At 51.6% G+C, this 20,182-nt stretch overlaps 1 protein-coding gene across 1 annotated transcript; it reads left to right on the top strand.

Annotated features, from left to right (window-relative positions):
• Positions 1-415: 415 nt before the first annotated feature.
• PIWIL1 (piwi like RNA-mediated gene silencing 1) lies at positions 416-16,695 on the top strand (the record flags this gene model as incomplete). Its single annotated transcript, XM_080940947.1, has 20 exons — positions 416-493; positions 749-863; positions 2,096-2,221; positions 2,644-2,858; positions 3,156-3,277; positions 4,339-4,419; positions 4,813-5,010; positions 5,287-5,398; positions 6,400-6,526; positions 6,630-6,747; positions 7,210-7,324; positions 8,274-8,461; positions 8,806-8,878; positions 11,643-11,843; positions 11,957-12,060; positions 12,584-12,654; positions 12,765-12,918; positions 14,447-14,572; positions 16,311-16,458; positions 16,579-16,695. The coding sequence occupies 20 exons, from the start codon at positions 416-418 to the stop codon at positions 16,693-16,695; spliced, it is 2,589 nt and encodes an 862-aa protein (XP_080797073.1).
• Positions 16,696-20,182: the final 3,487 nt, after the last annotated feature.

The following is a 20,182-nucleotide window of genomic DNA, read 5'->3' as shown; positions in this document are numbered from 1 at the left end:
TGTGCCTGGCACTGTTGAAGCCAGAAGAGGCCATCAGAGTCCCTGGCACTGGTTATGAGTCACCACATGCTTGCTGGAAACAAAGCCCATGTTTGTTGTAAGAGGAGAGGGGTTCTTAGCCACCCTGAAAGCAAATTATAACGGTGCATTTCCAAGTGAGCGCCGCCATCTAGCACAGTGGCTAGTCTCTAGTGAGCGCCAGGTTTCCCTAAGACATCCATGTTGGGATGCTGGCTCGCCCAGCATGGCATAAGGCAAGTCCTCGGTAGGAAAGGTTCAAGCATATACAATTTTGGGACTTACTTTAGAGCTTTAAAATACTTAAATGCTTTAAATACTTAAACACTCTAATAAAAGTGGTGGAAACATGATGGATGCACACGAGCCCATTGCATGCTTTCCTCTCTGACAGAAAATGACTGGCCGAGCCCGAGCCCGGGCCCGCGGCAGGGCCCGAGGTCAGGAGCCAGTGCAGCATGTTGGGGCTGCTGCGGTGAGTACCCACTTTTCCCAGCTCAGTGGTGTCTTAGCAACCAGCTAATGGGGCCTATGGCAGGGAATTAAAGATTTGTCCTAGGGCTCAGTGGTAGAACACTTGGCCCAGGGCGCAGGAGGCCCCGGGTTCCATCCCCAGCACCTCAACCAAGCAGGTATAACCTGTGTTCTAGGAGGAGATAAGACAGTGTGGTGGGAGGAGCTTGAGTCCTTTTTGAATGATCCGGATTGTGTTGTGTTTGTGCGTGAGCAGAGCCAGCAACCTGGGTACATCCCACCGAGACCTCAGCAGTCCCCCGCAGAGGGGGACTTGGTTGGCCGAGGACGACAGAGAGGAATGGTAGTTGGAGCCACGTCCAAGTCACAAGGTAAGCAGGGAGGAGTGAAGGGCCACCATGTGCAGGGGGGGGGGGCTTGGTGCTTCTCAGAGGGTCCAGCACCACACTGCTGCGAGGTAGCGGGACATGAGCTGCCCTGCACGGGCTGTACACCAGATTCTGCAGCTTGTCAGGGCCACCTCAGCCATACACGAACTTCACGTGTGACCTCAGTTTGCCTACTTCCCGGAATCATGCCATTTTTCAAATGTTGCCTTGGCATCTATAGTGATGTCCTCAGAAGCTGGGCTGACTCTCTGGGGGTTTGACCTAGACAGCATATCTTCACATCGTGGGCTGGGCAGACAGTCGGCACAGCCAGCCGCCAGCTCTTGGGCACTTTGCTGACATGTGTACCGCTGCCCAGAGGGAAGGGGAAAGTCTTGTCTCTGAGGGGACATTGCTCCCCACACGTCTTGCCCCCTTGAAGGAGGGGAGGCTGGTTCCTGGGAAGTCCACTAGTAGGCGCTGCTTACAGGAGTCGTCTCCAACTAGGATGCGAGCCGCTGGCCACGAATCCAAAGTTGTGCTGTAGCCCGTGTGTTCTTGCTCTCAGACGCCTGGCTTGGTAACCTCAGACTCTTAGGCCTGTTTTTAAAATAAGCAAAGGGTGATGGCTTTAGTACGGTCCCATGCCCAGTGTGACCCAGTATGTGAGTGTACCTGCCCCCGCTGCTGACTGCAGTCAGAATCACGTGGTCAGGAGGTTACCTGTCACACTTAGTCATATTCTCACCCAGGCTATAGAGGGGGGCTGACCCAGGGGTTCTCAACTCGTGGATAGCAATCCCCAGGGTATTTACATTACGGTTCCTAACAGCAAAACTCCAGTTATGAAGTCGCAATGAGAATGTTACGGTTGGGGTCACCACAACATGAGGAATTATATTAAAGGGTCGCAGCATTTGGAGGGGTGAGAGCCACTGTTATAATCCCTGGACCCCTTGAGACTTATACAGTATAAAAACTGTGTTTCCCAAACAACAAATTCATGCCTCTGGTCCTAGTGTCATGGCCCCAGGAGCCTAGCCTGTTAGAGTGAAGAAGTCTTGTAAAGAGTGGCCAGAGGCGGGGTAGAGATGGGCCTATAAGAGAGGAGGTGACAGAAGGACAGATAAAAAACAGTGGCTGTATCCCACCCCCCTCCACCCCTGCCATGTGCCACCGTGGAAGTCCTCCCACTCATTCCCATAATGCCTGAGTTGCTTCTGTCTTTCCTCAAGAACTGCAGATCTCGGCTGGGTTTCAGGAGCTGTCACTGGCAGAGAGAGGAGGGCGCCGCCGAGACTTTCATGACCTTGGTGTGAACACCAGGCAGAACCTTGACCATGTCAAAGAGTCAAAGACAGGTGGGCTCACAGAGGTCTCTTCCGTGGGTACTTTGCAAGGTTCTGGACTGCAGTGCTATTCTGGTTCAGGGAAAAGAGGGCTCTGCTCAGTGGCAGCCTTTCCAGTCCTTCCTCTCTCTCTCTCTCTCTCTCTCTCTCTCTCTCTCTCTCACACACACACACACACACACACACACACACACACAGCTGTCTTAACTGTGTATCCTGGCAAACTTTATTAAACATTGCAGAACTCCCTTCTAAAGAGATCAGTTGCTTCTGTGGTGGGTCCCATGATGTCCCCTGAAGTGACTGGGCAGTGTTCCCCTGGGCCAGCTGCCTTGAAGGGGAGAGCTGATCTCTGTCCCCAGCTCCGTGTGTGTGAAGGAGAGGTCACACAACATAATCCTGCCAGTGGGGCTAACTGTGTGGTGGCCCCTCAGGCTCCTCTGGCATCATTGTGAAGCTGAGCACCAACCACTTCCGGCTGACCTCGCGCCCGCAGTGGGCCCTGTATCAGTACCACATCGACTATAATCCCCTGATGGAGGCCCGCAGGCTGCGCTCGGCACTGCTCTTCCAGCACGAAGACCTCATTGGAAGGTGTCATGCTTTCGATGGGACGATATTGTTTTTACCTAAAAGACTACAGCACAAGGTTATTTCAGATGTCTCCACTGGCAGAGGGGGCTGAGGGTGCCCACCCCAAAGCAAAGCTCAGAAAGGGTCTCCTGATAGGGAAAATGGGGCTTCCAGAGGTCCTTTCTGACTCACGTTGTCCTTAGAGTCCCCGAGAGTTACGGGAAGACTCTCAGCTTACTCAGCCAGCTTCTTAATCTAAGTTCACACGAGAGTGTGCTCTGAGAGGCTTGTCTTAGTGCAGTGATCCCAAGAGCCTGGGCACACTTTTCTACACAGAGGTTAAAATCTGGATTCTCCTCTCTCTGGCTTTTAGGTCACGGAAGTATTCAGTCAGACTCGGAATGGGGAACACGTGAGGATCACCATCACCCTGACCAATGAGCTGCCCCCCACCTCGCCCACCTGCCTACAGTTCTATAACATCATCTTCAGGAGGTGAGTGCCAGGGCCAGGCGCTACTACACTATGAGGTCATTTTAAATGTGGTTTTCTGACTGGAAATGAATTTATCTGCCTCCAGGGTTCTGCCTGTTTCCCACCGGTGCTGACAGTATGCCTTTGAAATACTGTTTTGGAGTTGTTAGAAAGCAGTGCCTCCTGCTCCTTCCCCAGGGTGGGTGGGGTGGATGGCTGCTGGGGCAGGTGGCGGCCATGTGATGAGCAATTAGCACTCTGTGCTAACTTTGCATATAAGGACATGTTCTAGGCACTGGGGAGACAGCTGTGCAAATGTGAAGACCCAAGTTCAAATCCCCAGCACCCATATAAGAGCCAGGGGCATGGCCATTGGCATATAGCCCCACTGCTGGAGGTTGGGTAAGACGACAGTCACTGGGCCTGCTGGCTACCAGCTCAGCCCCAGGTTTACTGCACAACCCTGTCTCAAGGGAGTGAGGTTTAGAGAATGTTAGAACAGGTTTACCCGATGCCTTCCTCACGCATGAATGGGCACACACACCTGCACACATCCTACACATACACACACACACACACACACACACACACATACACGCACACAGACATGTTCTACAGAAGATCCTTCCCTGTGAGAAGCCAACTAAATGGGGCAGTACTTGGGTTCATGTTTACATCTTAAGCACATCGATGGCTCACTGGTGCAGACAGATAGCTCAGTGTGAGGGACACTTGGCCTGAGGGACTGCATTCGCTTGGGCCATTTTTCTTTAAAGACAAGCTAGGTGGGTAGCCTGAGGGAGCCATTCACCTAAGCTTTTGTAGCTAGGCATAGCCACAGACAGCAGGCAAGTGGGCTAACTTAGCATATCATGAAAAATGGAGTCGACGCAATTCAATCCTGTCTTGAAATTTCTTCTTCAATGTTTGGACATTGTAAGAGCCATCACTAAATCCTATAGGCACTGTAGGAATGACTGACCTGACTAAAGGTGATTACTTGCCAACCCTGCCCTGACTCTGTATTTCTCCGGGTTGTCCTAGGAGTCTCTGTGCTAACTGCTCTGACTTTCATTTTGTAGGCTCTTGAAAATCATGAATTTGCAACAAATTGGACGGAATTATTACAACCCAAGTGACCCGATTGATATTCCAAATCATAGGTGTGTATGCTGCGGGAAGAGTACCCTCTGGGCTCCACAGACTTTGAAATGATCTGTAAACTAGAAATAGCCTGCTGTGGGTGCTCAGAGTTCAGGGGGATCTGGCTTGAACAGTACAGACTCATGGCACACTATTTACATTAAAAGCAAACAACAGAATCCTAGTCATCAGTACAGACCACGTACCCTGTGGTTGGTCCTCAGCATCAGCAGCTGGGGCTGCGGAGACATAGTGGCTCAGGATGTTAGGTGGCCCATCGTGAAGTTTAATCAGGACAGTGCGGATACTTATCGAATGCTGTTGGAAGCCCTGGCTCAGCGCTTCACTGTGAGCTGCTTCAGACACAGGGACCAGGGTTTGAGGCTGCCCCTGACCCCGCCCCGTGTTGGCAGGCTGGTGATCTGGCCCGGCTTCACCACCTCCATCCTTCAGTATGAGAACAACATCATGCTCTGCACAGACGTCAGCCACAAGGTCCTCCGCAGCGAGACCGTGCTAGACTTCATGTTCAATCTGTACCAGCAGACAGAGGAGCACAAGTTCCAGGAGCAAGTGTCGAAGGAGCTTATAGGCCTCATTGTCCTCACCAAGTATGGCTTGGCTTCATCTCAAGCCCCGGGGCTAGAGAGTGGTGGGGCTGGGGGCGGGATGGGGAGGGGTCAGGCAGGGGTGAGCGGAAGCAAGCCCCGGCTGTGACATGTGTGCTGCCTTTCCTGTGGTCACATACAAAGGACAGGCTCCTGCTTTTTGTCTTTTCCCCATTCATTTCCAGCCAGTGTTTAGTTCCTTCCCTTACCCTTCCAGCATCATTCATCTCCAGGGGTCTGGGAGTATGACTTGGAGCCCCGTGTCCCCGATGCCCACAGGTACAACAACAAGACCTACAGGGTGGATGACATTGACTGGGACCAGAATCCAAAGAGCACCTTCAAGAAGGCAGATGGCTCGGAGGTCAGCTTCCTGGAGTACTACAGGAAGGTAGGTTGTTCCCTGGATGGGGTACGGGGGAATGCAGACCCTGCTCAGTCTCGCCTGTGTCACATGTCAGTAGCACGCTGCCCTGGTGGCTCTGTCCAGCAGAATGATCGAATCAGACAGTGCGTCATGGGGACAGGCCGGTACTGCTAGTGTGGGCAAGCAGCTTGGCATGGCCCCTTATCCTGTAATTGTGCCTGATCTTCGGCCAACCAGCTCTGCTGCAGCTGTGTCTCTCTGACCACCTTTGGAGCACACAGTTCTCCGAGAGGGCTTAGTAGGGCAGAGCTTGCAGGTAACAGGAGACCAAGGGTCATCCCAGCATCTGCAGACTACAGTTCTACTTTCCCGTGGCCAGGACTCTAAGGAAGGCCCAGGAGATGGGGAGAGGGACACCCCAAATTCCTGCCATACTAACCATACATGTTCAGTGATGTGTGAGGACCACGTCTGAGGGACCATTAACTTTGATAGCATGGTGGTTGGTTCTTTAGGACACAGGAGAAAAGACATGGGTCAGGTTTTTAGATGGCATGGCCTTGCTGGTGACACCTTTTCCCCAGGATGGGTATTGAGACTAGACTAGTCTGGCCTGGCTAATTTATATCATGATATTCCTTTTATCCTCAGTGGGGGGAAAATGTCATCCAAATCAAAAGAAAAAAAAAAGTTGTGGAATAAGCAACTTCTGGAACTATAGCGGACAGGAAAAAGAGCCTTCATGCCCTGAGGCTGGGAACACCATGACTGTAACCTGAGAAGTCTGTTCTAAGTCACCTCAGTAGCTAAATCCTGAGGACTTGGCTGTGTGGAGCTCATCCTCCTGCATCCGACCAGCCCTTCTGACTCCCAGACCCTCAGTTGGTGGCAAGAGCAGTGGCTTCTGGAATATATACATCACCCTTCAGAGCTGCTGACACTTGGTTAATGAGGCACTTACTGCCCCCGGGGGTGTGTGCACTGCCCGCTTGGTGCATAGCATACCTTCCTTTCCTCCTGAGCAGCAATACAACCAGGAGATCACAGACTTGAAGCAGCCAGTGCTGGTGAGCCAGCCCAAGCGGAGGAGAGGCCCTGGGGGGACCCTGCCTGGCCCGGCCATGCTCATCCCTGAGCTCTGCTACCTCACAGGTGCATAGTGTTCCTCGGTCCTCTCCACTCATCCCTAGGCACGCCCTCCTGGGGGCTCTGCAGCCCTGCCGACTGGCTCTCACCTGCACTCCTCTGGTTGCAGGCCTGACTGATAAAATGCGTAATGATTTCAACGTGATGAAGGACCTGGCGGTGCACACTCGGCTCACCCCTGAGCAGCGGCAGCGGGAGGTGGGCCGCCTCATCGACTACATCCACAAGTAGGCCGGCTCAGCACTCCCAGCAACTGGGGTTCCCTGTGGGTCTGGGAGGATTCTGGAAGGCAGGAAGTGTGGCCTTCTGTGTTGGCAGGGCTACGGGAAGGGGGGTGCGGGTGCGGGGGACTGTCCTGGGTTTCTGGTACCAGCTGCTTCTCAGGGAGCCAGGAAGTAGAACCTCATATGCGGATGCGTTCTTTCCAGTCCTGCCAGGGAAAGACAGTGAGGGGCAAGAGCCAGCAGATGTCAGACACATGCCCATGTTGACTGTGGGTCACTCTACAGTAGGTGGCAGTCTGGGCATTGGGACTCTTAAGTGGGTAGAGAGAAGCTCATCCTTATGTTCCAGAACCAGGGTGGCCTTCAAGCCACAGTGGTGCTCTGTTCACCCAGATGTGGGTCACGAGCCTGCCTGCTGCCTGTTTTCTGCTCAGCAGTGTCTGGGTCCTTATGTTCAACCCACAGGGATGACAATGTGCAGAGAGAGCTTCGGGACTGGGGTCTGAGCTTCGATTCAAACTTGCTGTCCTTCTCAGGAAGAATTTTACAATCTGAGAAGATCCACCAGGGTGGAAAGACGGTAAGGCTGGCGGGGTCGTTCTGGGACAAATTTCATTGGGGGAGGAGACAGCCCCACTGTGCATCAGACTGCTTCTCCCCCACCCTCCTCATCCTGCTCTGGAAAACCACAGGAACCACCTGACTAGCATTCTGCAGGAGGCAGCCTGCGAGTCTAGCACCTATGTAGAACTCAAAGCCCAGTCCTTGGAATAAGCTCAGATCTGCTAAAAGGAGACTGATGTTTTTAAGCAATGCAAGTTAGGGTGCAGAAAGACCTGCCAGGAAGCCCCATTTGATTGGCTTTGTCTCTTGCCTGGGCCATGTGCCTCTCAGGAGTCAGGCTAAGACAAGATATCCCACAAATAGTTTTATGACATTAAAATGCTCCAAACACCTCCATTTTAAACTGTTTCTAGCAGTCCATGCCTTCCTGCCCCAGGTAGGACGGAAAGAAACAGTCCAGGTGGGACAAGGGACAGCAGACTTGAACCACAGACCTTAGCAGACCTTAGAGGCTGAGATGGTGACCATGAGAGCTCTTCCCAGAACTTGCTCTCTGCACAGGACACCACTGTCAAGGTCACTGTTTAGACCTGGCTGGCCTCTGGCACATGGAGATCTGCCTGCCTCCTGAGTGCTGGGATTGTAAACGTAAGCCACCACCCCAAGCCTGAGCCTTAATTTTTATACCTTTATCATGTGGAGGGAAGTGGCACTCAGTAAGTTGTTTCAATAAGCCTTCAGGAGGCAAGAGGGGAGAGCTTGTCCTGAGCACTTGGAAGGGTGTAGTGTAAAAGAGGCCCTCCGGGTGTCTGATGCATCTGGTGTCTTCTCCATGGGGGACTTTTGATCTGTCACTCTGATTCAAACTTAAGTGTGGTAGTCTGTGGTTCCAGGTGCATGATGGGATTGTCTAAGACCAGTGGCTTCATCACAGCTGACAGTCGCATCTCTGCCCTTTGTTCTAGTTTGATTACAACCCACAATTTGCAGACTGGTCCAAAGAAACAAGAGGCGCGCCGCTGATCAGCGTGAAGCCATTGGATAACTGGCTGCTGATCTATACCCGCAGGAATTATGAAGCGGCCAACTCACTGATACAGAACCTGTTCAAAGTGACTCCAGCCATGGGCATCCAGATGAAAAAGGCAATCATGTGAGTGTCCAGGGCCATCTCCTCTCTAGTCTGAGCGTGACTGGCAGGTATGAGAAGGAGATGCGTGCTTCAAAGTGATGCCCCAGCAAGCTCCTGGAGGCTCTGCTATCCGTAGCTTCCAGGGGCTCCATCCATCCACACAGAGGGGTCGGCTGGGAGAAGCGAGCAGGCAGGGATGCTCTAGGGATAGGCCTGGATGGTGGTGCTAATTGACAACCACCGCCTCTGCCCTTCGGTGTGACCACTCTTTTATCCGTGCTTTGTACTGTTTGGGACTGGTACAGGAAGGCTGACTGTGTGAAGGTCAGAGGGTTGGTACCACCTGTCTTTATTGTTGATCCTAGGATCGAGGTGGATGACAGAACAGAAGCTTATCTGAGAGCCTTGCAGCAGAAGGTGACATCAGACACTCAAATAGTGAGTAGCTGCTAGGAGCAGGCCATGCAGGGGCCTGGGGGAGGGGCAGTCTCTGGGGACAGAGGACAGGGATTTTGAGCTCCTTTTCAGATGTTAGTCCTCATTTGACCTCAGTAAGACTGCCAAGCTGGTCCCTGCGTGAGTACGTGCCCTGCACAAGGAGAGGAGATAAGGGGGAGAGGAAGGCCACATTTCCCCTTGAAGCTGCTGCTTCTAGAAGCTTTGGGGAAAGCAGAAAGGCAGATGAGGAAGGGTCAGTTTTTGATTGTTCCACAGACGTAAATGTGTAGCCATATAGAAACTGGAGGTCACAGGCCAAGGGCAAGAGCCAGACTGCAGACCCCAGGGTGAGGTCAGCGTGCACAGGCTGCTGAGCAGAGGCAGCTGCCATGGGCTCTTCTCCTGAGCTGGGATACCTTGACATTGGTGAGTGCCATCTTTCTGTCATGGGACACATGGCACCCAGGAGAGGAATGATGACAAGGTAGGGTGGTGACAGCCCTATGTGTGCCCGTGGGAGTCTTCACAGTGCTTGTGTGAGGTATGATGAGGGAGAACCAGGCTGTGGTGTTTTGGGTTACCATGGAAGAGAGCATCCCTGCATTCTCTCACAGCCCTCACCTTTGACTTCGTCACTGGTCCAGTTTTTAGCTGGCTCTTGGAGGTGTGGACATTCCCCTGGGGCCACTTAGGCATCACTGTGCCGGGGCCAATGATTTCACCACCAGGCGCGTGTCTAAGTTTGTGTGTTCCCTTCAAAGGCTTCTGACTCTGAAGGCTGAGCCGCCCTATTCGTGGTCATGATGCTGGTTCCCCTGTTGCTGTTATATTAGCCAAGCAGGGAGGCGGCGTGATGGAGACTGAGCACCACAGCAGCAGGGGTCAGGGCTCAGGGCAGCAGCCAGCCTGGTGGGACTTTGTTACTGTCCTATGCTCAGGAAGCTTAGACCTGCTGTGGGGTGGGAAGCGACTTCAGGCTACATTTGGGAGACTGGCTACAAGGAAACCACATGGGGAGATTAGTTTTCTCCAGTCCCCACATCCCAGCCCCGTGAGGGAGGGGCTCTGCACATTTGGACTGAGAACATGGCTGATTAAGATCTCTCCAAGTTTCCCAGCTGAACACAGCCCATTTTGCTGATCTCTGTATCCTCAAGTCCTGAGGCCACTAGTGTAGCTTCCATTAGCCTGGGGGCAGGGTTGATGGCAGCTGTTTGTAAAGTCACTGACCTCCAAGAATGAAACTCAAGGAGCAGATTCTGTGAAGCCAGTAACTGTTTAAGCTTAAAGCTATAGTGACAGTGACCTGAAGCAAGTGGGAAGCTCTGCAGAGCTCCCCCCCCCCTTGTATCTCAGTGGGAGCCTTGTGAGTCATTGGGAGGATGGACCTGCAGTGGAAGGGGTACAGTCCTCTGTGGCTACAGCTGGCTGCAGGTGTGTCCGGAAGGGGTGTGTCCAGCTGTGAGTTGGTTGAACTTTTATCACAGTCAAGAGGGAAAAGATCAATGTAGCTCTTGTTTCAGAGATTCTCTCCAGGTTCTCTTGGCCCCATTGTCTCTGGACCATAGGTGAAGCAGAGCATCCCAAAGAGGAGGATGTGGAGATTCACTACTGCTCAGCCCATGGTGGTCCCAGAGTAGAGAGGACAGGGGCCAGAGATACCCTCCAGTGTACCCCACAATAGCCAACTTTCACCCAACCTCAGTACTTGTCATTTCTGCCATCTCTCAGTGGCTAAGTGGGCAGCTTAACCACCCACAAAGTCAGAACTCTCCATGTCCGGTCATGTGCCAAAGAGCCTCTGTCTGAACACAGGGGCACTAGAGAATCCAACCCTTCAACAAGCAAATGCAAGTGGCCTTTAAGAACTAGCTAGAAGCTTCTGTCTGGCTCAGTCAGAAACAGTGTGTAGCACAGAAGGAATGTCCCACACCTCCTGCCTCAGGAGGCCACACAACATGAGGGGAAGGAGCAGGTTGCCCATGTGGCTGGAGACCCTGAATAGTGACCTGACACACCCCTTCATGATTTCCCTTTGCCTTCATCTTCTCAGAGGCCAGAGGCAGATAGCTGCCATGCTGCCTAGTGTAATGGAGAGAGCAGGTAGAGCCTAGTTTGCTGGAGACCAGAGACAAGAAAGAGTCTGGATGCATATTGGGGTTAGGTGGTTGTGAGTTACAAGCTACATCTGACTTTATAATCTTGGATGTGGATCCTCAGAGTTTGGGCAGGGGGATAATGGGTTCCTCATCGGGGACTCTTTTGTCTTGTTTTCAGAATTGTCACATTCTTCTCAGGCAAGTTTATATTCTGACCAGACTCCCAGGCCAGAAGCAGGCTTTGAAAACTGTGTGTCCAGGGGAGCTATGAGCTAAGGCTCAGAGAGCTGCATGTCTGCCTACCTCACCTGTGAGGGTATTCCCTGGTTTCCTCTGACCCACCCATGATGCTTATGTGCCATGCTCAGGTCTCAGGTAGCAATGGCTTTGTTTTACCACCCAGGTTTAGGTGCAGAGCCTCCCATATACATGTCTGCCACTTAGAATAAAATGAGCAGACCTAGCCACATGGCAGAGTCAATTGGTGATATGAGTGACAGGTGTCCTTTGCACCACAGGGTTCAGGTCTGTCCCCTTAATTTTTGCCTTCTTTGTCAAAGGCTGTGGTCTTGGGGACCACAGAGGAAACACAGAAGACACGATCTGTCAGGGGCAGGGCAGTGAGCACTTCCTGGTTGTTGGTAATGTGGTGCTTGGTTTCTCAGGTTGTCTGTCTCTTGTCAAGTAATCGGAAGGATAAATACGATGCCATCAAGAAGTACCTGTGCACAGACTGCCCCACCCCAAGTCAGTGTGTGGTGGCCCGGACCCTGGGCAAGCAGCAGACAGTCATGGCCATTGCCACCAAGATTGCCCTGCAGATGAACTGCAAGATGGGAGGCGAGCTCTGGCGGGTGGACATGCCTGTGAGTCTGCCTTCAATGGGATACAGGGTGGTCACGTGGTTATTTAGGGAAAGGTGCCCTGCTCACGGCTGTCAGCTCTGTGCTGCTCCTAAACAACACTGTTTCCACCAAAGCTGAAGCTGGCAATGATCGTGGGCATCGACTGTTACCATGACACCACGGCTGGGCGGAGGTCCATTGCAGGATTCGTTGCCAGCATCAATGAAGGGATGACCCGGTAAGCCAGGGAGGTGGCCAACTTGTAAAATGTCTTGGGTTGACAGTTCTTGGTCCCGAAATGTGACTCGCGTTTTCAGTGTGACAGCCCAGCCAGTTCAGCCCTTTGCCTTTTTCAACATTAGTTTGCAGTGTGTTTTGTGGAATTCAGGAACAGCCCATAGCAGCAGACTTCAGAGCCTGGCCAAGCGCTACCTGTAAATGTCAGTGGCCGTGACCTTGGTCTTGGGGAACAGGGAGAGTATGGAACACATGATTTGTTTAGGAGCAGAACAGTGAGCACTTATTCTGGTAGGTAGGTGCTCCCTGGTGACTCCAGCTGGTCACTTGTCCCCTGCTGAAGAAATTACACCACTGAGTTTGAACTGTCATGGGTAACTTGAGACAGTCTCTTGCTCTTCTGCTTAGCCTGGGTCTCTTGGAAATGTGGGGAAAGTGGTAGGAATCCTCATAGGAGGGTAGAGCCCAGAGCTGCTGGGCCTAGCAGATCCAAGTCCTCACCATCCTGCTTTTTATCTCAACAGCTGGTTCTCCCGCTGCGTCTTTCAGGACCGTGGACAGGAGCTAGTGGATGGTCTCAAGGTGTGCTTGCAAGGTGGGTCTGTGTACCCTTGTCCTGACCGGGACCCTTGGGCTGTTACTGAAAGTGGCTGGGGCTGGGAGAAACAAGGATTGCGAACTCAAAACCTCCCCCACCTTTTGTAGCTGCTCTGAGGGCTTGGAGTGGCTGCAATGAATATATGCCCAGCCGTGTTATCGTGTACCGAGACGGTGTGGGGGACGGGCAGCTGAAGACCCTGGTCAATTATGAAGTCCCACAGTTCCTAGACTGCCTCAAGTCAGTTGGGAGAGGTTACAAGTAAGTCCATGGGTCTGACGTGGCTGCCCACTCTGAGCCTAGTGTCACTCACTCGATGACAAGGAGAAGGGTGCCCGGGCTTCATAGAAGTTAGACTGAAGGTTTTGTGGGTGAGGGAGGCAGGGCTGAGCAGGCAGTCAGAGCAGGCTTCCTGTTCTTTGAAACTGGGTCTGGTTAAGTTCTAGCTCAGCACTGCTCACCTCCTGTGTTTCACTCAGGGTAGGACACTTTCTGTGGTTCTTAGCAGTTGCTGCCACCTCACCGCCCTGGGCTCCCTGAGCTCCCTGCTCTGAGCCCAGTCTAGACGCAGATACATTTGAAACGGAGCCCTGGGCGGATGAAGGACCCAGCTGTGTTCTGTGTTCTACCCAGAGCTGAGAGCAGCTGGCAGGCCTTGCAACAGCACAGCTTCATGGGCAGCTAGTAACACTTCTGGGATAGCCCCAGTTCTCCCAGTAAAGTCTGCTTATTGCTACCATGTTGTAAAAGCCACCATGTGGGCCCTGTGCCTGGGGTCACATGAGCTGCTGATCACTGGAGCATGAACAGTTACTGCGTAGCCTGTTCTTAGGACCCCTTTCTGCCTGAGAATGGAGGTCAGCCAGATCTGACCTTGGGAGAAACTGGTGTCACCTGGATCAGGACTGCTGATCACTTTAGATGTGGGCTAACTCTGAGGCCTGGTCCACTGACTTCCATGAGGATTGTGTATCCATAAGTGACTGTCCCAAGGGTTTTTAAGAGAATGTCAAGAGGTTAGCAGGTGAGGTGGTGAGTCATTCAGCAAACTACTCACTGCCCCTAAGGAGAACTGTCTACAGGCCATGTGCTTTGGATGGGCATCTGATATTTCCCGCTAGTGTCAGCAATCCAGAGGGAGCTGGTGATGATGTGTATATTCCCTAAAACAGCCAAAGACCATGGGCTGCAGGGTTCTGTACAATGTCTTTGAGACTTCAGGAAAACGGGGGGGGGGGGGCATGAAGGTCAAATTGTCTTCCCTGGTGATGTGTATTAATGGTGTGCATTTGCATTTAGCATATTGCACAGATGTTAACTTGGTACACATATTGTACAGCAGGGGATGTGTGTATACACACATACACACACACAACCACACACACCACCTGTCATCCATTTTGAGCCAGTGATTCTAGAATCCACTAGATCAGACATTAATGTTCCTTGAACCAGCTCTCTTAGATCTCAGAGGAGAGAATGCCCTTTGTGGTACCTCAAGTACTTTGGAGGAGGTCTCTTGAGGGCAGTGTTCTGGTGTAACAGTGTAGGTTGGTCTGTGCCCACGCTTGACTAACCTCATGTCATAGGGCACACATGTGACAGATGGTTGTCCACCCTCCAGGTCAGTTCTGTCCTTCGGTGTCACCTGGAGGAAGGTGCAGCCCCTCCTCCTGCATGCAGTAAATCCATGTTTCAAGACAGGGGCTATTGAGGGATGAGTGAGCATGTGACTTCTTTCCTAGACAGGCCACCTACTCAGTGTGGCCATGTTCCTCTTTGTCCTTAGCCCAAGGCTGACTGTGATTGTGGTGAAGAAGCGTGTCAATGCCAGGTTTTTCGCTCAGTCTGGGGGAAGACTTCAGAACCCTCTTCCAGGGACAGTCATCGATGTGGAAGTCACCAGACCAGAGTGGTGAGTTCTGGGGCCTCTTGACTATCAATGTAAGTTTGTCTTCCAGTTCCTGACACCATGTTTCTTTGGACATCTTAACTCTTTCCCCTAACCTGGTCTAACATGCTCCCTCAAGCCTAGGACTCTATCCATGTTGAGACCCCGGGAGGCAACACCCTCTGGCTGGCTCTTTGGGGATTGGAGAGCTGTCTCCTGTGTAGGGTTTCAGAGTCTAGGAACAGCTTCTGTAAGCGGCAGCTATATTTTACACACATAACCCTCACACAGTCCTTGCAGGGGTCAGGGTGACGAGAGGGTCTGTGTGTGAGCAGATCTCTAGCCTGCAGCTGACTCGAAAGTAAGAGGGAGCTAGGCTGGTCCCAGCACACAGGTTCAACTGTGTAGGTGGACAAATGCTCATCTCTGGTGACCTCCTCGCCATCTCTCTTCTGGGGTTGGGTGTCCAAGGGGGTAAGCTTCATCCCTGGGGGCAGACTGTTCACCCCCCAGTCTGAAGCCACTCTTTGTTCAGAGCGTGAGCTGGCGAGGACTTCCAGCACTGCAGGTGAAGGCTGGGGACCTCCTTAGTGTCCTTGCTTTCCCTGACCCAGGTGAATGTGAAAACCGAAAATAGGTGCTTAGCTGACCAGTTTAGGCACATTCTCCGAGTTCTGAAGCATCTGCGGGTCCCTGCATGGTTTTTGTGTACTGTCTTCTCACTATGTGGTTGAACAGGGTTTTTATTTCGAAATACACAATTTTGGGGTCTTTTTGGCTATGTAATTGGACTGTCACATAGGAGCAAAGTGGGCAGTCAACTGAGGCCAAGACCTAGGAAGGGCTAGTCTCTGTCTGAGCCCTCTCTGACCCTTCATGGAGCCTGCCGCTATGACCGAGTATTTGGGGCACTCAACAAGAAGAGAGCCCGTGAGCTTAGTGACAACACTCAGGGAGTTTGAGAGTGGCAGGTGTGTGTTCTCACCAGATGCTGTTTGCCCTGTCACTGTGTGAGCCACTCGGGCCCTTGGACCCAGCAGTAGGAACCTCTGAAGGTAACAGCCTCAATTCTGCACACATAGATGTCCCTCTCAGTCAGAGCTCATCTGTTCCCGGTGGGCACATCACTGAATGTGTCTCTAACTCACTCTTTCCCAGACAGAGTCCAGTGTGGATCACTTCTGATTTCCAGTTGATCTAGTTAGGTGACATCAAGATTACGAGGTCAATTTTCTTCTGCTAGGGTCAGAACACAGGAGCTTTTTTGGCTGGCATTCATTGGTGCCAGGGCCCAAAGAACTCTGATGGATGTCCAGTTGTTTCCTAGTGTGCTACTTAGCCGTGGCCTTAGCTTGGGACCTTTACTCGTTGTGTACAGCTGCTCGACCCCTGCCTCTCTCACATTTGTTCTCTTTAGTGATTGCATTTGTTACTAAGACGGAAGCAGGAGGAACTGTTGGCACCCTGCTCCACTCTTCTGTGTTCCCATGAGTGCAGGTCTCTTCCCTCCGTACAACATGCAAGAGACACGAGGCCCAGGCATGTGGCTAGCATACTCTGGCACTGCCATGGTAACATGCGTGAAACAGCCTTGCCCTCACCGTCTTTCCATGCACGCGGCCACTGTGGCTCATGAAGAGACACAGGAACCATCACAGACGCACTGGGACTGCAGGGGAAAGATGAGGTTGTTTAGAACACGAGGTTTTGTCCTCATAGAAAGTGTGTCCTAGCCTTTGCCTGGCTCTTCCTGTCCTTCCAGGTATGACTTTTTCATTGTGAGCCAGGCAGTGAGAAGCGGGAGTGTGTCCCCAACACACTACAATGTCATCTATGACAGCAGTGGCCTGAAGCCCGACCACATCCAGCGGCTGACATACAAGTTGTGCCATGTGTACTACAATTGGCCTGTGAGTGTGCCACCATCCAAGTCCCTGCCATGGACCACCTGCCCTGTTCAGGGTGCTGTGGTAGGGACCCTGGGAGTTCCGCCCAACTCAGCCCAGTGACCGGCCCTCTTTCCCCCACAGGGAGTCATCCGGGTCCCTGCACCTTGCCAGTATGCACACAAGCTGGCTTTCCTCGTGGGCCAGAGCATCCACAGAGAGCCGAACCTCTCCCTGTCCAACCGCCTCTACTACCTCTAACCAGCGGCAAGGGCCTACATGCTGGTTTCCTTCAGAGCTCTGCCAACCCTTCAGTTCTGTTTTTCATATGATGTTGTTCTAAGTGGGATGCTGGGGGTGGGGGTCTGGGGCCACTGTTTCGTTTTTTTTTTTTTTTTAGTTGTGTTTTTTTTTTTTTTGTTTGTTTTAGTTGTTGGTTTGTAGCAGCTGTAGAGTTAACTAAGGTTTGCTGTTTGCTTTGTTTCTCATAGTGTGTTGTGACAGTTTGCTTGGCAGAGTGGTGGCAAGGTCCGTGGTACCACAGATAGACTTTCCTAAAGCATCCGCGTTGGCAGGTTCTCGGAGGTGCTCCTGGGAGTACGTCCTACTGTACACCGCTTTCTCGCTCTCTCTCTCTCTCTCTCTCTCTCTCTCTCTCTCTCTCTCTCTCTCTCTCTCTCTGTCTCTCTGTGTCTCTGTTTCTGTCTCTCTCTCTCTCTCTCTGTGCATGTTTGAATTTAAAGGAGGAAAAGGCACAAGGCAAGAATGTGTCCAGAGCATCCCAGGTGGGACTGTGTAGAACTCTGACACCTCAGGCTCTAAAGGCTGAGGGTGCCTTTCTTTAAGAGGTAGGTTGTAAGGAATGAAAAGAATTGTTGAAAAGTTTGAAACTTTTCTCATGAACATGTTTGGGACTGATGGTGGAGTGAGTGTTGTTTTGTTTCAAATTTTTCTTACCAAGTGAAATTGGCAACCATTACTTTATTTATTTAACAGTTTTTAGTTTTTGAAAGCCTGCGTTTTCTTTGTTTTTAAACTACAGGAGCCCACTCTGGGATAGGATTCCACTCCCAAAAGTACTGTGTCAGGTGTGGTAGCACACGCCTGTGATCTTGGCACTTGGGAGGTGAAGCTGGGAGAACCCCCAAGTTCCCGGTCAGCCTAGGCTACATAGTGAGACCTTGTCTTAACAAACAGAAAAAAAAAAAAAAAAAAAAAAAAAAAAGGAAGAAAAAGAAAGAAAGAAGAAAGAAAAATGGAGCAGTATTGAGTTATGGGTGCCAGTTTCTGCAGGAAGCTTTGGGAGTAAGAGCTGCCTCTGTCCCTAGAGGCTGCAAGGCTGCAGTTAGTGGGCAGTTCAGGTGCCAGGCAAGGTATGGTCGCATCTACTTGTCTGGCTTTTTGGCAAGGCAGAGGCTTGGCATTATTTCTGTCAGGAGAGCAGCTTTCCGTGGCTACAGTGTGATCAGTTTACACAATGGCACTGTGTGCCCCTACACAACTCAATAAAGCTTCCGTCTCACTTTACTGCTGTGGGCGTCTCTGTGGTACCTCTAGGATCTGGTCTTACTGATGTATAAGCAGTTGTGTTTCCTTGTAGATCTTAAAGCCAGCTCTGAGCCACCATCTGGGCTCATGGCCCGAAGCCTTAACCCATCCCGTGTCTGACAGCAGAGGGAGGCTGCTGTCCCCGAGAAAGGAAGTACAGCATTAGGGTTTCAGACTCAGATTTGGGTGCCTAATGGGTCAGCATAGCTTTATTCCCTAAGGATTGGCAGGCAGGCTAGAATCTCCTTAGGGCTACAGCTGACCTCTGACCACCACTTCCAGAAACTTTATACCATACCCATAACTGTGGGTGCTCAGGTTGTTCTCAAAGAGGTTTCTTCTCTCTTTAAGGCCTCTACCCAGTGTCAGCTGCTGGGCATCCCTTGTCCACTGGCCATGACATAAGCCCCGGGCTCTGGGCTATACTAGGAATTCAGGACTTGGAGGGACAGGCACAGCTCATTTGTCCTGAGATACAGTCAGGTGCTGACTGGCCAGGTGAAGAGGGTGCAGCCTCTCTTTCCTTTGCTTATCACATGAGGTACAAGGTAGTCAGCCTTACCTGGGAAGACTACCCCTTAGTTGGGTAGGAGAGCCAACCTGGAGGTTTCTCTGGGACCCAAACTCCCAGGTTAGCAGAGCCTTCCAGGCGGGGCCACCCTGCCTTGGATCCATGGTAGAACCACTTGGATCCCAGAGTGGTTTCTGCATGTTAGCCTGAGATCCCACCCTTTTGTCAACAGTTGTTGGGGTCAGAGGCTAGACCTGGGTATCCCTGACAAACTGAGCTCAGTCCTCCATCCTCCAAAAGCTAATGAACAGACAAGTTACAGTGAAAACCACAAAGGGAGGAGGGGGCGGAGAATTACTCACCATGCCCCCCCCCCGAAGGGAAAGAGATCAGTGACCCAAAGTCACCCTCAGAATCTGGAAGTAAGGCGTATGTTCTAATAGAGAGCAAGAGGCTTGCACAGCTAAGCAGTTATGCTCAGAGTATGTGCTTTACTTCCAGGGTCAGAAACATTGAGAGCTCATCAGAGAGTCACAGACAAGCAGGAGGCATGCTGGGCACATTTTCCCTAGAGGGCAGCTGCTGTCTGCCTGTCTGGGCCTCTCTCAGTTCATTCTAGGATTGAAAGGTTACAGGCCGAGCGCACTCTCTGAAAAGGGGCAAATCGCAAGCCCCAGGATATACAAGATAAGGCTTTGCAGCCTGGACCAATGGGACACGGAACGTGGGAGCAATGGTAGACAGTATAGGAGATTGTACCTCCACAAAGAACTCAGCCAACTCAGGGGGCTAGGAAATACTAATAGGAATATAAAAATCACCCTGTATATCTAGGTTGACACCCAGCTTTACAAGGTGGAAAAAGAGCTGCATTGGTTTGGCTCCTAAGCTGCAGAGGGATGCAGAAGGAGGTGTTTGAGCAAAAGAGGGGGCACGTCCCCCTTTCTCTCATTCACTTCCCAGGTAGTTGAGGGGAGTGGGCAGTTGATGCTTCAGTGGGCATCCAGGCTAGAATCCAAGACACCAGCTATCGTGAGTGGCCAAGGATGGCTGAGCTCTCAGAGACAAGACAGGAAATGCAGAGCTGGTGTGGATTGTGGTCCCCCAACTTCATGGGCCCTATCCCTCAGGACAGGACTACCATTTCTCCCAGGACTGACTGGACCACATCTCTTCTTTCCCATGTGGGACTTTTGGAACTAGTTCACTTAGAGGGCATGCACACTGGTCAGGTATGGATTATGTCAAGTCAGAAGCTTGACCACACAGGAACCTCTGTCCTGTCCTTGCATGTAAAGCACTTTGTCCAGTTTAAACCCAAGTGACTCCCATCTAGGGGGGTCGGTGTTTGTGTTTCTTCACCTAGAGATGTGATATCATCTAGAGATGTGATATCATATCTGCTGTCCGTATGTTATGAACTCATTCTTGATCATTTTTGATGACGCTGTAGAAAAGGCATATCTCTGTATGGCATCTCCAAAGAGGGATACCGACTTTGGCGTTTCAGCCCAGTGAGGCTGTGGTGGTGGAAGCCCCTTCCTTCTAGGCAGGGAAGAGCCTTGATTGTGAGAAATTCAGTGTTTCTTTCAAGCAAGAGGTGGGGAGGGGTTCGATCTAGCTCCTTATCACCTTTAATTTATGATTGTAGTTTATTTGTTGGGGGGAATTATAAATGTTATCAATAGA

Source organism: Micromys minutus, assembly GCF_963924665.1.
Source record: "Micromys minutus genome assembly, chromosome: 29".
In the NCBI taxonomy this organism is placed as follows: Eukaryota; Metazoa; Chordata; class Mammalia; order Rodentia; family Muridae; genus Micromys; species Micromys minutus.
Note: the sequence above shows the minus strand (reverse complement) of the source record. Positions and strands in the feature narration are given on the sequence as shown.